Here is a 12,591-nt window from a genome sequence, read left to right as displayed (position 1 = left end):
GGCGGGGCGGCGAGCGTCGCGAGGCGGTGGCCCGGCGCCGTCCCGGGTGCAGGTCTCGGGGCTGTCAGGCTGGGGGCGGTGCCCTGCACGGGAGCGGCCGGTTCCCGGGCGGCCGCCGGGCCCGCCGGTTGCTTGACAACACGTAGACGCTTTCCTAGGCATCTGCTGCGGAGACTCCGGAGACCTTAGTGGCTCTCTGCGCCTGCTCTGATGGGGGCCGCGCCATGGCTGTGTCTCTATGAGTGCTTGCACCTGGGGGGCTGGCTAATGTTTAACACTTTGCAAGTCAAACAGTCTTTCCCGTATCTCTATTACATCTTGCTGTTTTTTCCCCCACTGTGTTGCTTGATGGGATAGAACCTTCTCTCTCTGCCTTGATTTTAATACTTTTATTTGGAATTTGAATATGGTTTGAAAAAAATGATGTGTATGTATGTATGTAACCTCTCTGCTTTGATTTTAACATTTTTATTTGGAATATGATTCTGGTTTGAAAAAAGTATGTTTGTGTGTGTGTGTGTGTGTGTGTACGTACGTACGTACGTACATGTATGTATGTTGGCCCCGACATTGCATATGGAGGTCAGAGAACAAAACTTAGAGTTCTCTCTCTTTCTCTATTCACGGGCATCATCAGGCTTGCTACAAGTGCGTTTCCTTTTTGAACCATTTTGCCGGGCCCTGAATCAAGCTTTCATTAAATGTTAGCAGTGGAACTCATCTTCCGAGATACAGCTGACCACCACTGCCCGGCCCAGGACACTTTTTCTCAAGTGTGGTTTTCAGAGAAGCATGGCTTGATTGTAACAAACTTAAATTTCACACTATCTTTTTTGTTGTGAGCCTGTAGCCTTTAATGCCTGAGCCATCTCACCAACCTTCCTCACTATGTTTTAAGTATCATTCAGATTATATTGTGATGTGCCTCCCTGAGTGATGGAAGTGTTTGTGCAAGCAGTCTGCATAGCCGAAGCTACCTACCTCATGTATGGATGCTGTTACTGCTAATGATGTATTGATAGCCGCTCAAGCTTTAAATGTTTTATATAGTTATTCACTCTGGATTTTCTATCCTGTTCTCCAACTTCATGCTCTTTCCTCAGCAACATGGCATATGTCTCTTGGAAAAATTCAGAGTGATTTGTCAAAATTTGGATGTCCCCATAGTTGTTCCTGTAAATGTCTTCTGCTAAGGAGAAAAAGACTGAGAGGCAGGTGGATTAATGAGAAACTTCATCTTTCCCTCTGTCTTCTGCAGCTTTCTCAGGTCTACCCTAATCCCTTGCCTATGTCTTATTATTTTTTTCCAAGAGTCTTCCTAGTCCTTTTCTCTTGCTATAGAGTCATTTTTGCAGGTAGCTGCCTCCTATAATTTTAACATTCGGGAGATAAGATATTTTTGAGCTAGGGTCTCACGATTAGCCTGGGCTGCCTCCGATGCTTCACCCTCCCAAGTACGGGGGTTTTAAGTATGAGCTGACCTATGAAACAAATACTAGCCGCCCCCACCAGGTATTTGGGATTGAATCTAGTGTTTCACACCTGCTAGGCAGTGATCTCCTAAGCTACAACCCCAACCCAATAACAAACAACTCCTAAACACAATGTAAACAACAATAATAATATTGTTATTTTTTGAGACAAAGTATTGCCATATAATATGCTCAAGCTGTTCTGGAACTCACTATATAGTTGATGAAAGTTCTAGACATATTTAAATTGTTGGTAACTTTACTGAATCCTTTAAAGCTATCTCATATTTGCTCCCCAAACCCTAGACTGACTAGACTGTCATTCTGGCAGGGCATATGATCTAATATTATGGCAAGGATCATATTTTATTTTATCCACTCTCCTCACAAATCTAGCATCCCTAGCAGTCTAGACCAGTACCCTGGTTTAGAAGGGGAGTCATGTTCCATTTCTCAAGCTTCCGTATTAAAGTCATGCACACTGCCCTACTTGGGAGAGAAAAGGATAGAGGTATCATTTTCCCTTGTATTGACTTGGATTATGACAACCAAGTATCAGTTAATGATTTAAATCTCACCAGACTTTAAATCTAGAGACTTTCCCTCCATTCCTCTTTTTTTCTTTCTCTTGCTTTTTCTTTTACTTTTTTTAAATTTTATTTTATTTATTTATATTTTTTTTTTTTGTGGAGGTTAGGGTAGGTCCTTTTTATTTTGGAAATTGATTCAGAATCTTTTTTTTTTTTTTTTTTGAGATAAAGTTTCTCTGTGTAGCCTTGGCTGTCCTGAACTTGTAGACCAGGCTGGCCCTAAACTCACAGCGCTCCACCCGCCTCTGCCTCCCTGAATGCCGGGATTACAGGCGTGTGCTACCGCGCCCAGCTTTGATTCAGAATCTTATGCATGCTAAGTATATGCTCTGTTTCTGAGATGTACCTCCAGCTTGGATGCTTTTTATTTATTATTAATAAATTATTATTAGGTTTGTTTTTCAAGCAGGGTTTCTCTGTCTTGATACCAGGGTATCCCTGGCTGTCCTGGAACTCTGTAGACCAGACTGGCCTCAAACTCATATCTGCCTGTGCCTGCCACCACTGCCTGGTCTGGATGTTTTTTGAAAAGTGAATGTTTATTCATACAACAACTATGAAAATAGTAAAGTAACTGGTATAGTGGCTTAAGTATCAGATTCGCTTGTTATATATGTGATACATTGTTTTCTTCTTCATAGCTCTGTAGTAAGTAGTATTTCATTTAATAAGTGAAGAATCCTAGACAGATAAAAGAACATATCTTACATTAACCAAAATCAGTAAACAGTGGACAGTTGGTTTCTAGTCCAGGTCTTTTGGTGAAACTTTTCTGGAAAACTACTGGAGCCACTAGGGAAAAGTGCTTGTTAATAATAATACCATAGAAAAATCTCTGAGAGTTTAAACCTGCTCTACAAAGCAAGTTTTAGGCCAATTAGGACCACACATTGAGAGCCTGTGTCAAAAACAGAAACCCCTCCCAATTCAGAACAAACCAAGAACCAAAATTTTGAATTACAGTGTTTAAGTCCTTAATGTTGCTTTAGAGTTGGATTCATTCTGCTTCAGTCTTTTTATCACTATATCTGGGTTAGACACTTAACTCTTAAGTAAACATCTTTGATGTGGGTCATGTCTTCAAATTTGATTTTTAGCCATCTCTGGATATTTCTGTTAGTATATCTTGCTAGCTTCAACTTAATATATGTAAACTAAACTTTACCAAGACAGCTTACTGAGATTTACATTTCAGGGTTCTGTGTGCTCTCTGAGCCTTATACTGTTAGTGGCTAGTAGCTCCCCTTGTCACCTCTTTTGTTACTCACCATATTTGTTAAGATTTTAGAAAAAAAAAACATATTTTTGAAACATTCTAGTTTCTGTCTAGTGTGGTGGTGTATGTCTTTCATCCAAGCACTCTGGTGGCAGAGGTAGGTGGATATCTTTAGGTTGAAGGCTACTCAGGGCTACATAGTGAGATTCTTTCTTAAAAACAAGAACAACAACAACTGGTTTCAGTGAAGATTGCAACTTTTTCAAACGTTGTAAGTAACATACACTGAGATGTGTAGGTCTTACGCAGGTAATTGCAGCTGTTATATGAGTTCATGAGAGCAGCTGCTCTGTTACACCCAGAACTCAGCGTTTCATAGTCCCTTTTGCCTTCCTCCAGCTCACCCCTCTTTCATGATACTCCCGAGTCTTGCATGTGTGAGCACATTGGCCCTTTTAGGTCCGCACTCACAGTCACTTATTCTTAGCACTGATCAGTTGTAAGTCTGTATTAGCAAAGTCCCTTGCAGAGGAAGCAGCATCGCTGACTGATGTGCATAGCCGCACAGATGTAGGAATATGAATGCAAATATTTATCAGGCAGTTTCACATGTCCATTTAGTAAAATAACCATAGTATGTTCTCTTTAGGGCCTTTGACCTTCTTTAGCGATGGCCTTTTGGCCAGCTTTATGAGGCATAGATTCAATACAATACCAGGCCTGTGGACAGGCCTCAGAGCCAAGCAAAAAGTAGTTGGTTATTCCTTCAAAACGGTCATGCTACTAATTGCAGTAGTGGGCATATCTTGCTTATTTATGTCTTACGTATGCCTGTGTGCGAGAAGAGGGCATCAGATCTCATTTCAGATGGGTTATGAGCCAACATGTAGTTGCTAGGAATTGAACTCAGGACCTCTGGAAAAGAAGCCAGTGCTTCTAATCACTGAGCCATCTCTCCAGCCCACATAACATCTTCTATGCTAAAAATGGATCTTAAAAAAAAGGAGTTTGCCTCTTTTTAGGTAGGTGGTGCCTTGACTGGGTGGTCTGCTCTGGGCCCAGAGACAAATAAAAACATCAGTGCTAGACATGGGCATCCCCATGAGTGAGTTAGTGTTCAGGGAAGTTTTGGAGATTTCACAGGCTATTGTCTTTTTCCTTGGTTGTCAACCACGGCTAGAGGGTAGCACTCCATTGCTGAAGACACCATTTGCTTGGGTTTCAGGACGTAGAGAAACCAGTCTTGAACTGACTAGGAAACTTATTTTTTTCCTGTCTAGCTTTTGTATGACCCATTTAGGTGAAACTTTCAAGTTAGATAAAATTATAGAGATAGGTAAGAGATGATTAGTTCTCTGGGTTCAGGGGAGGAATGACTGTAGAGGGGCACAGAAAAACTTTTGTGAGCTCTTATTCTGTCAGGAGAATTGGACAGAGACAGAGTGTCTCAGAACACAGCTTGTTCTTACAGTTAAGCCACAAGGGAGGCATCCTGTGGGGAAACTCTTAAACTGATGCTAAAAGATACAGAGCTCTATAGCATCCTCAGGGACCTACACTTCCTATTCTCATCACAGGTGGAGTTAGTTACCCTCAGGCTTTCCTGCATCATGACTCTTTTGGTCTTTGTTTTGTTTGTGGGGTAGAAGGAGATTCACCATGCACATTTGGTTGCCTTGGAACTCACTGTAGAAGAGGCTGTTTGGTTGAACTTCAGAGATACACTTGCCCCTGCCTCCAAGTGCTAGGATTCAAATGCTAAGTGTGTGCTCCTCCCCCAGCCTTCAACAGGATTGGTTTTTCCAGCAGTATCTCATTACCATGTTAAGTCTATACCTGGGCCATATGAATTTTGAGTATTTGAATAAGGCATATGTTATTCTATGACTATTTTATGCATGTATGTGCCCTCACGATCTGGGAAATCCTAAGCTAGTCAGTTTTAGGGTATTAAGTAAAGATTATTATATTATTCTTATTTATATATAAACTATAAATAGTTTTTGTTGTTGTTTGTTTTTCGAGACAGGGTTTCTCTGTATAGCCTTGGCTATCCTGGGCTCTATAGACCAGGCTGACCTTGAATTCACTGAGATCTGTTTGCCTTTGCCCCCAGACCCTTGGGATTCAAGGTGTGTGCCACTATCACCTGGCTCAAAATTAATTTTAAGTAGTTAAACAGTTTTTCAGAGAAAAGTGTTTTTTTTTTGTTTGTTTGTTTTTTAGATTTTTTGAGAAAAGTGTTTTAAAGATTTGTTTTTCCTTTTGTTTTTTGATTGTGTGAATATGGATTATGGAATTCGTTGTTGATCTCATTTGTTATTGCTTCTTTTTAGTTATCATATAACTATATAGAATGTTTCACTGTGAGGTTTCTATGCATGCATAATAAAGTATTTTGAGCACATTTTTCCCCCTGTACTTTAATCAGCATTGAGACTTTTCTGGGAAGTTGAAGAGGAAGAGACAGACGGTGTATATGTTCATTTCTAAGTATGAAGTTCACAGTGTGATATTGAGATTAAATATTGAAGGTAGACCAAGACTTTGTCTTAATACTTGAGCTAAAAATGCTACAACATAGTTGTGCTCATTGAAGACTTTTCTTTTTTTCAGAATCTACAAAATGGCAGATAGCTTGGATGAATTTATTGAAGAGCAAAAAGCGAAACTGGCCAAAGACAAAGCAGAATTGGAAAGTGATCCACCTTACATGGAGATGAAGGCAAGATTAGTAATTGTCTTTCAACATGTTTCTTTAAATTGGATTTAGTGACATATGCCTTTAATCCCAGCATGTGAGAGGCAGAGTCAAGTGATTGTGAGTTCACTGCCAGCCTAATCTATATAGCAAGAATTCCAGGCCAGTCAGAGCTACACAGTGAGACCCTGCCTAAGAAACAAACAGACAAAGCAACCAAACTTGTTTCATTGAGACTGTTCCTGAGGGTTACACCAGTGAGAGTCTTCTGTTTCATACTCCGGTTTGCTTGGGACACTGTTGTTCTGATTCTGGGAGCCTGACTCCAGAAGTGAATTGTGAGATTTTTTTAGTGCATTTTTTTGTTGGGATTTTATATCTCACAATATTCTCTTTTGTTGGAGCTCTAATACTTGATAATGTGTTTAACAAGAGGAGGAGGAGACAGAGGCCCGGAGGGAAAGCAGAACACATGTAAAAGCAAGTTTTTATATTTTTATGTGAAAAAAATAATATAAAATGAATAAAAAATATTCTTGAAATACATATTAATAAATTTATTGGGGTAATTTATTTTGTACTATATGCTTTTTAGAACAAGTATGTTAGTGTAGTTTTTTCTGAAAAGCAATGTCTGGAAAGTTTTCTTAAATCGCTTTTCTTTTAACATAAGAGTGATTTATTCTATTTAGCAAACACTGAGATTGTGCTAAGAGCCATATGCTGGACTCTGGGAGCACTGCACTGATGCTCTCTCTCACAGGCTCAGTGTGTGTTAACAAGACATGGTCTGTACCATATGTTTTACTATAGTGAGATTATCTGTATAGAATGGCTCACCCAAGTCATTTCTGGCTTACCTGTTTTCCACTGTCTCATTTGGTTTAGCATCTGTTCCACACAGAGATAAACAAATTGAGATGATAATCATGGCATTCTAACAATACATTTTATTTATATAACATATGCATGCTAAATGTGGGTAAATCATAGCCTTAAAAGGTTATATTTCAATGCAGTATTTGAAGTAGAAGCATATCTTAATATAATTTTCCAATAACAATGAGACTAAAATGCTGGAGTTGATGAGAGGCTTTGATTCCTGACACTGACTAAAAAACACTGAAGTGCTTGTCCTTTTAAACACTAGGCATGGTTGTCTTCCAGACAGTCTGCTCTGTAAAAGGAGTCATGGCAAGAGCTTAGTATGTAGTGATTTCTCTAGTCATTAAATCTGTATGAAGTAGGGGTGCTTTGTTTTTTTGTTTGTTTTGTTTTAAAGATCAAGAAAATGAATTCTAAGGTGTTGAATAGTTTCTTCAAGTAGACACAGGGATGGATTCAGATTGGTACTCTCATCCAGTGGCAGGGCATGCACATAGTTACTTGATACTCAGAGTGAGTGTGCATGTTTGAGCGTATTATTGTATATAGCTTTATTAAATAATCTTTATGTACCAGTTCAAAATCACTGCTTGTTGAGGGCTTGTAGTCCTTCCTCAGCATCTCTGGGTCTTTTAATCTTGCTCTATCTTTTGTCTTCCTAGCCACTCCATGTAAGTAAGTGCATGTGTGTCTGTGTGTGTGTGTCTGTGTGTGTTGTGTATGTTCCTATAAGTGTGTCCACAGGTGCATGAGGTTTGAGTATGTGTGGAAGGAAGCCTGATATCCACATTAGGTATTTTTCTTATTGCTGTGACCTTTTCTGAGATTGTGTGTGTGATGTATATATTCATATGGGTGTGTCTACACAATACATGTGGTTTGAGTATGTGTAAAGGAAGCCTGATGGCCACATTAGGTATCTTCACTGATTCCACCTTCTATTTTGAGATGGGACATCTCACTCAATGGAGTTTATAGAATTTTCTGTGCTACCTGGCCAGTGAACAACACAGTCTTAACTGTCTCTGGCCCCTCAGAGCTCAGGTTATGGACACATGCTGTTGGGCCTGGCTTTTGCATGGGTGTTGGGAATCCAAACTCAGGTCCTTAAATTTGCAGAGAGGGCGTTTCACTGAGCCATCTTATCCCCACTCTTTACATATAATGCATATGTAAATATTACATGTAACATAACATTACTTAACTAAGAATTATTTTTATTCTGTGTCCCCAAAGCAGTGTATAAAGCTCAATAGCAGAAGCTTCTCAATTTTGATTTTTATTCTCAGTTTCTAGTGTCTGGCACTTACTAAGTGCACTTAATAGAGACTCAATTAGAAGAAATGAGTTAGGTAGCAGAAGAGTTGTTACAGTGTGTAACTAATTTTGGTTAATTTCTGAAACCTTACACTTCAGTCTCTGCTGTGTAATTTTTTCTAAGTTCTTTAGGATGTCGAATAAATTTTGAGATGAATTTGTGTATTTTGTGGAGTTTTCCCCTTTGATTTGTAAATATCATGTCTTTTTCAGGGAAAGGCATCAGAGAAACTCTCTGAAAACAGTAAAATATTAATCTCTATGGCTAAGGAGAACATACCACCGAACAGCCAACAGCCCAAGGGATCCTTAGGTATGGTACTATGTGTGCGGAACTGATTTTAAGATATCTTTTGCAGGGCATTGTGAAAGAGGTTTGTTTCTTGAGGAAAAAAATTCTTTGGAACTTTATTTTGGAATCTTATGGTAATGTGGACTGCATGTGAAATGTAACTAAGAGAACTTTGTACCTATTTCATTGACCTTGCCTGATTGTGGTCGACGGAAATATTAGGAACTGTGTGACAATTCCATCCTGTAAGTTTTGGAGGAAATGGACTGTGTGTCTTTGTACAGTGACTGAAAATAAATATCAGAAAACTGGGTATGTGATACTCTGTGGTCCATAGGTTACATAGTAGTGTATGTCTGTAATCTCAGTACTCAGGAGAGGAAAACATAAATCTCCAGTTACAGCTCAAAACAGGCAATACAGCAACAACCTGGATAATTCTTTGTGAGGTAAAATTGAGTGGAAACTTCATATTTAGTCACCCCAAAACAGGGAGAAGATTTCATATCACCTTGATGGTCCAGACACATGCCATTTGTAGTGGTGTCACAGATTTAACTTTCAGGAAATGCACCAGGCTATTTTTATGACTATACTTCAACACTTACTCGATTACTCCAATATTTTTAGAGCTGATCCATGTGCCATGGGTCTGAAGTACATGGGATAGACCAGTGAAGAAACTGTACCAGTCACCATCACCTTATATTATAAATATATAGTAGATGCAGGAACCCAGCTTGGCATTTTGCATTGTTCAACATATTTTATATGAGTGGGTCTCAGTGTTTGAAAACAGAAAACAATCCAGCTGTGGCTGGCTCAGATAATCTGGGGGGGATCATTAGCATCTTTGCCTGATGTCACTGAACATACATGGTTCTCAAAACACATGCTTGTCCTCTGAGGATCTGTGGGCCAAAGTATGCCAAGGAAAATTGCTGTTGAGCCCCTGCCTATACACAGCTCAATGGCAAGTTCTATGTGGTGCTGACACCATATTTTATTAGTAGGCTAGGCTAATTATTTTGCATGTGACATGGTATTATGAAGGAAAATTCAGAAAATGTAGAGTTTGTTAATTAATATATGTGTTCTTAGATAATCAAATCAGTCAGTTGTGTACCTCACATAGACAATACTTGAGTACTTTATACACCTATAATAATGTGTTAATTGCTCTGCTGTAAGCTGTTTCTGAACTGTTGGCATTTATCATATAGCTAGACCATAATGGGTGTCACGGCAATACGGTATACCAGAAATGATTAATTTCAGAGGTGTTTGTAGTTATTAGAATATTAATATATTTGGACCTATTAAAAAACTGTGACATAGCTAAAAATTAATAACAATTTAAAAAGTTTTGAGTATGTTTATGTATCTGTGTACATGAGAGAGCCTGCTTTCATTTATTAAAAGTGGTAGACTTGCTTTTGTTTAAAATTCAAAGAAGGGCTTGACAAGATGGCTCAGCTGGTAAAGATGCTTGCCGCCAAGCTTGAGTTTGATCCCCAGGGCCCACATGTTGGTGTGCACATACATGTACAAGTAAGTTTAACAAGAAAGAGTCAAGGATGTGTAAAGTATATAAAAGGTTGTTTGGTTAAGGACCATTTTGTGTGTGTGTGTGTGTGTGTGTGTGTGTGTGTGTGTGTGTGTGTATGCATGCACACGCGAATGTATGCATATGGATGGAGGCCAGAGGCCACCCTTGGTTGTAGTTCCTCAGAAGTCTACTTGCTGAGACAGGGTCCTCACTCACCAGAAACTGAGTTTGCCAGTTAGATTATGTTTGCTGGCTATGCTCTAGAGATTGGGTTCCAAGCATATACCACTACACTCAGTTTTCTACATAGGTGCTAGGGACTGAATTTAGGGCCTCAGTCTTACATTCTTTACTTATTAAGCTATCTCCCGGCCCAGGGACTGTCCTATTGTTGATGACCACATTGGAACTATGAACTTAATATTACAGCCATACTGATTTTTAAAATTGTGTCTTAGTATAAAGTGTTTGGAAACCTTTTTAAAAACTACATACGAGTTTGTTGATATATTTTTATTTTAAAACACATGTATATTGCCAATAGTATGTATCTTGTGTGACTCATTGATGGTTGATTGAAGCATTTTTACAAAAAGTAAGCCAAGAGCCAAGCTCAGTGGTGCATGCCTGTAATCCCAGCACTTGGGGAGGCAGAGGCAGAGGCAGGCAAATCTCTGAGTTTGAGGTCAGTGTGCTCTACAAAGCGAGTCCAGGACAGCCATGGCTACACAGAGAAACCCTGTCTAGATACTCCCCTCCCCCCAAAAAAAGAGGACAAAAAAATGAATCATTGTTTTCACTGGACTTGTTAGTTCATGATCACAGGTATATTCTTTGTTACTGCTTTGCTTTTAATATATCACTGGATAAAAAGGGAGTCTAGCTAAAACACAGAGTCATTAATTGGCTTTTTACTAGAAAAAAACAACTCTACGTGATTACTATTAGTATTAGATATAAAGTAACTCCCGTTTTTTTTCTTGCAAATTACTATTATTATTTTGTTTTTTCAAGACATGGTTTCTCTTTATAATAGTTCTGGCTGTCCTAAAACTCACTTTGTAGACCAGACCGGTCTTGAACTCGGATATCCTGTATGCTTAGATTAAAGTTGTGTGCCCATGCCTGGTGATTCTTGCAGATTATTAGCTAATATGCAACTTTAGGAAAATGAGATATTATGTATTAGTAAAGTTTCTTTCTTCTTTTTGTTTTCTTTTGAGACAGAGTTTCTGTGTAGGCTTGGCTGTCCTAGACTTGCTTGTAGACCAGGCTAGCCTTGAACTCACAGAGATCTGCCTGCCTCTGCTTTCTGGAGTGCTGGGATTACAGGTGTGTGCCACCATGCCCATCATTAGTAAAGTTTCTTAATCTCTAAACTCATTAGTTTCTTTAACTATAAAATAAGTTTGATAATACTGGGGATTGGAGAGATGGCTTAGTGGTTAAGAGCACTGGCTGCTCTTACAGAGGACAAAGGTTCAATTCCCAGTACCCATACAGTAGCTTACAACTGCCTGCCTGTATAAATTTTGTTGCAAGGGATCTGATGCCTTCCTCTGACATCCACAGGTACCAGGCACACATGTGGTGGACAGATATACATTCAGGCAAAACATATGATAAAGATAAGTTTTTTTATTTGAAGTTTGTATGAATTAAAATTAATTTTAGGAATAATTAAATTAATAGTAGACTTTTTAGATACTAAGTCATTAAGGTTAAGCACAATAACTGAATTCTGGGGTTATGTTTGTCTTGCTTGGGTTGCTATGCCTTCGTGATATACTTGTTTGGTTTCCTTACGGTATGGACATTTGTCTCCCAGAGCTGTTATGAGCAGTAACTGAATGTGTATGGAAAGACAGTTTACATGTAGTTGGGCCATAAATAATCATGTTCCTTCATGTTTTCCATCTTCTGCAATGAGCTACTCTTTGACACTTAAATAGGAGTGATATTCTAAAGTGTAATATGTGGCATGTGTTGTCTTTTCTTAAATTGGAGTCACTTCACGGCTGTCCTTTTGCTTCATAAGCTTGCCAAATAACTGCATCCACTCATTTTTTTTTGTTTTTTTGTTTTTATTTTTTTAAAGTATAAATCTGATTTGAAAATCTGTCCTCAAACCCAAGTTTCTTCTGAGTCTTACTACCACAATTTCTTTTATGAATGTCTTACTTCCTATTGGATGTTTCTGCGTTGACTACCATGGGTTCTCAAGTTTTCTGGTTCTTGCTGTCTTAACAAGCCGATTTCTCATTCTTGACATCTTTTATCACATCACATAGTGAGGTCCACTTGATTTTAACAGAGTTGAATTCCTAATGTTGAATGAGTTCATATTTCTCTAATCCCACTGATAGGTCTTCAGCCTCTCATTTTCTGAGATTGTTTTGATAACTTCCTAGTGTTGGTTTTTAGTGTGTATGTGTGTAACCTTTTTACACACATACACATGCATGCTTTTTAATATCTTAAGAAACAAATCTGCTCTATTAGTCTATGTTTCATTCAAGTGGCTATGTTTCATTAGCATTTACTGCCGGGTTGGCGTGGCCAGTTCTGC

At 38.8% G+C, this 12,591-nt stretch overlaps 1 protein-coding gene across 13 annotated transcripts in view; it reads left to right on the top strand.

Annotated features, from left to right (window-relative positions):
* Nucleotides 1-12,591, top strand: part of Cspp1 (centrosome and spindle pole associated protein 1) — a 140,040-nt gene that overhangs the window by 40,004 nt on the left and 87,445 nt on the right. For all 13 annotated transcript variants that reach the window (XM_055603314.1, XM_055603318.1, XM_055603311.1 and 10 more), the window contains exons 2-3: nt 5,895-6,003; nt 8,395-8,494. In XM_055603314.1, coding sequence (XP_055459289.1) covers nt 5,905-6,003; nt 8,395-8,494 — 199 coding nt within the window. In that variant the 5' untranslated portion in view covers nt 5,895-5,904. The remainder of the gene's footprint in view (nt 1-5,894; nt 6,004-8,394; nt 8,495-12,591) is intronic.

This window comes from Psammomys obesus, unplaced genomic scaffold (genome assembly GCF_907164565.1).
Source record: "Psammomys obesus unplaced genomic scaffold, mPsaObe1.curated_primary_1811, whole genome shotgun sequence".
NCBI classification, from domain to species: domain Eukaryota; kingdom Metazoa; phylum Chordata; class Mammalia; order Rodentia; family Muridae; genus Psammomys; species Psammomys obesus.
This window is presented reverse-complemented; position numbering and strand designations above follow the sequence as displayed.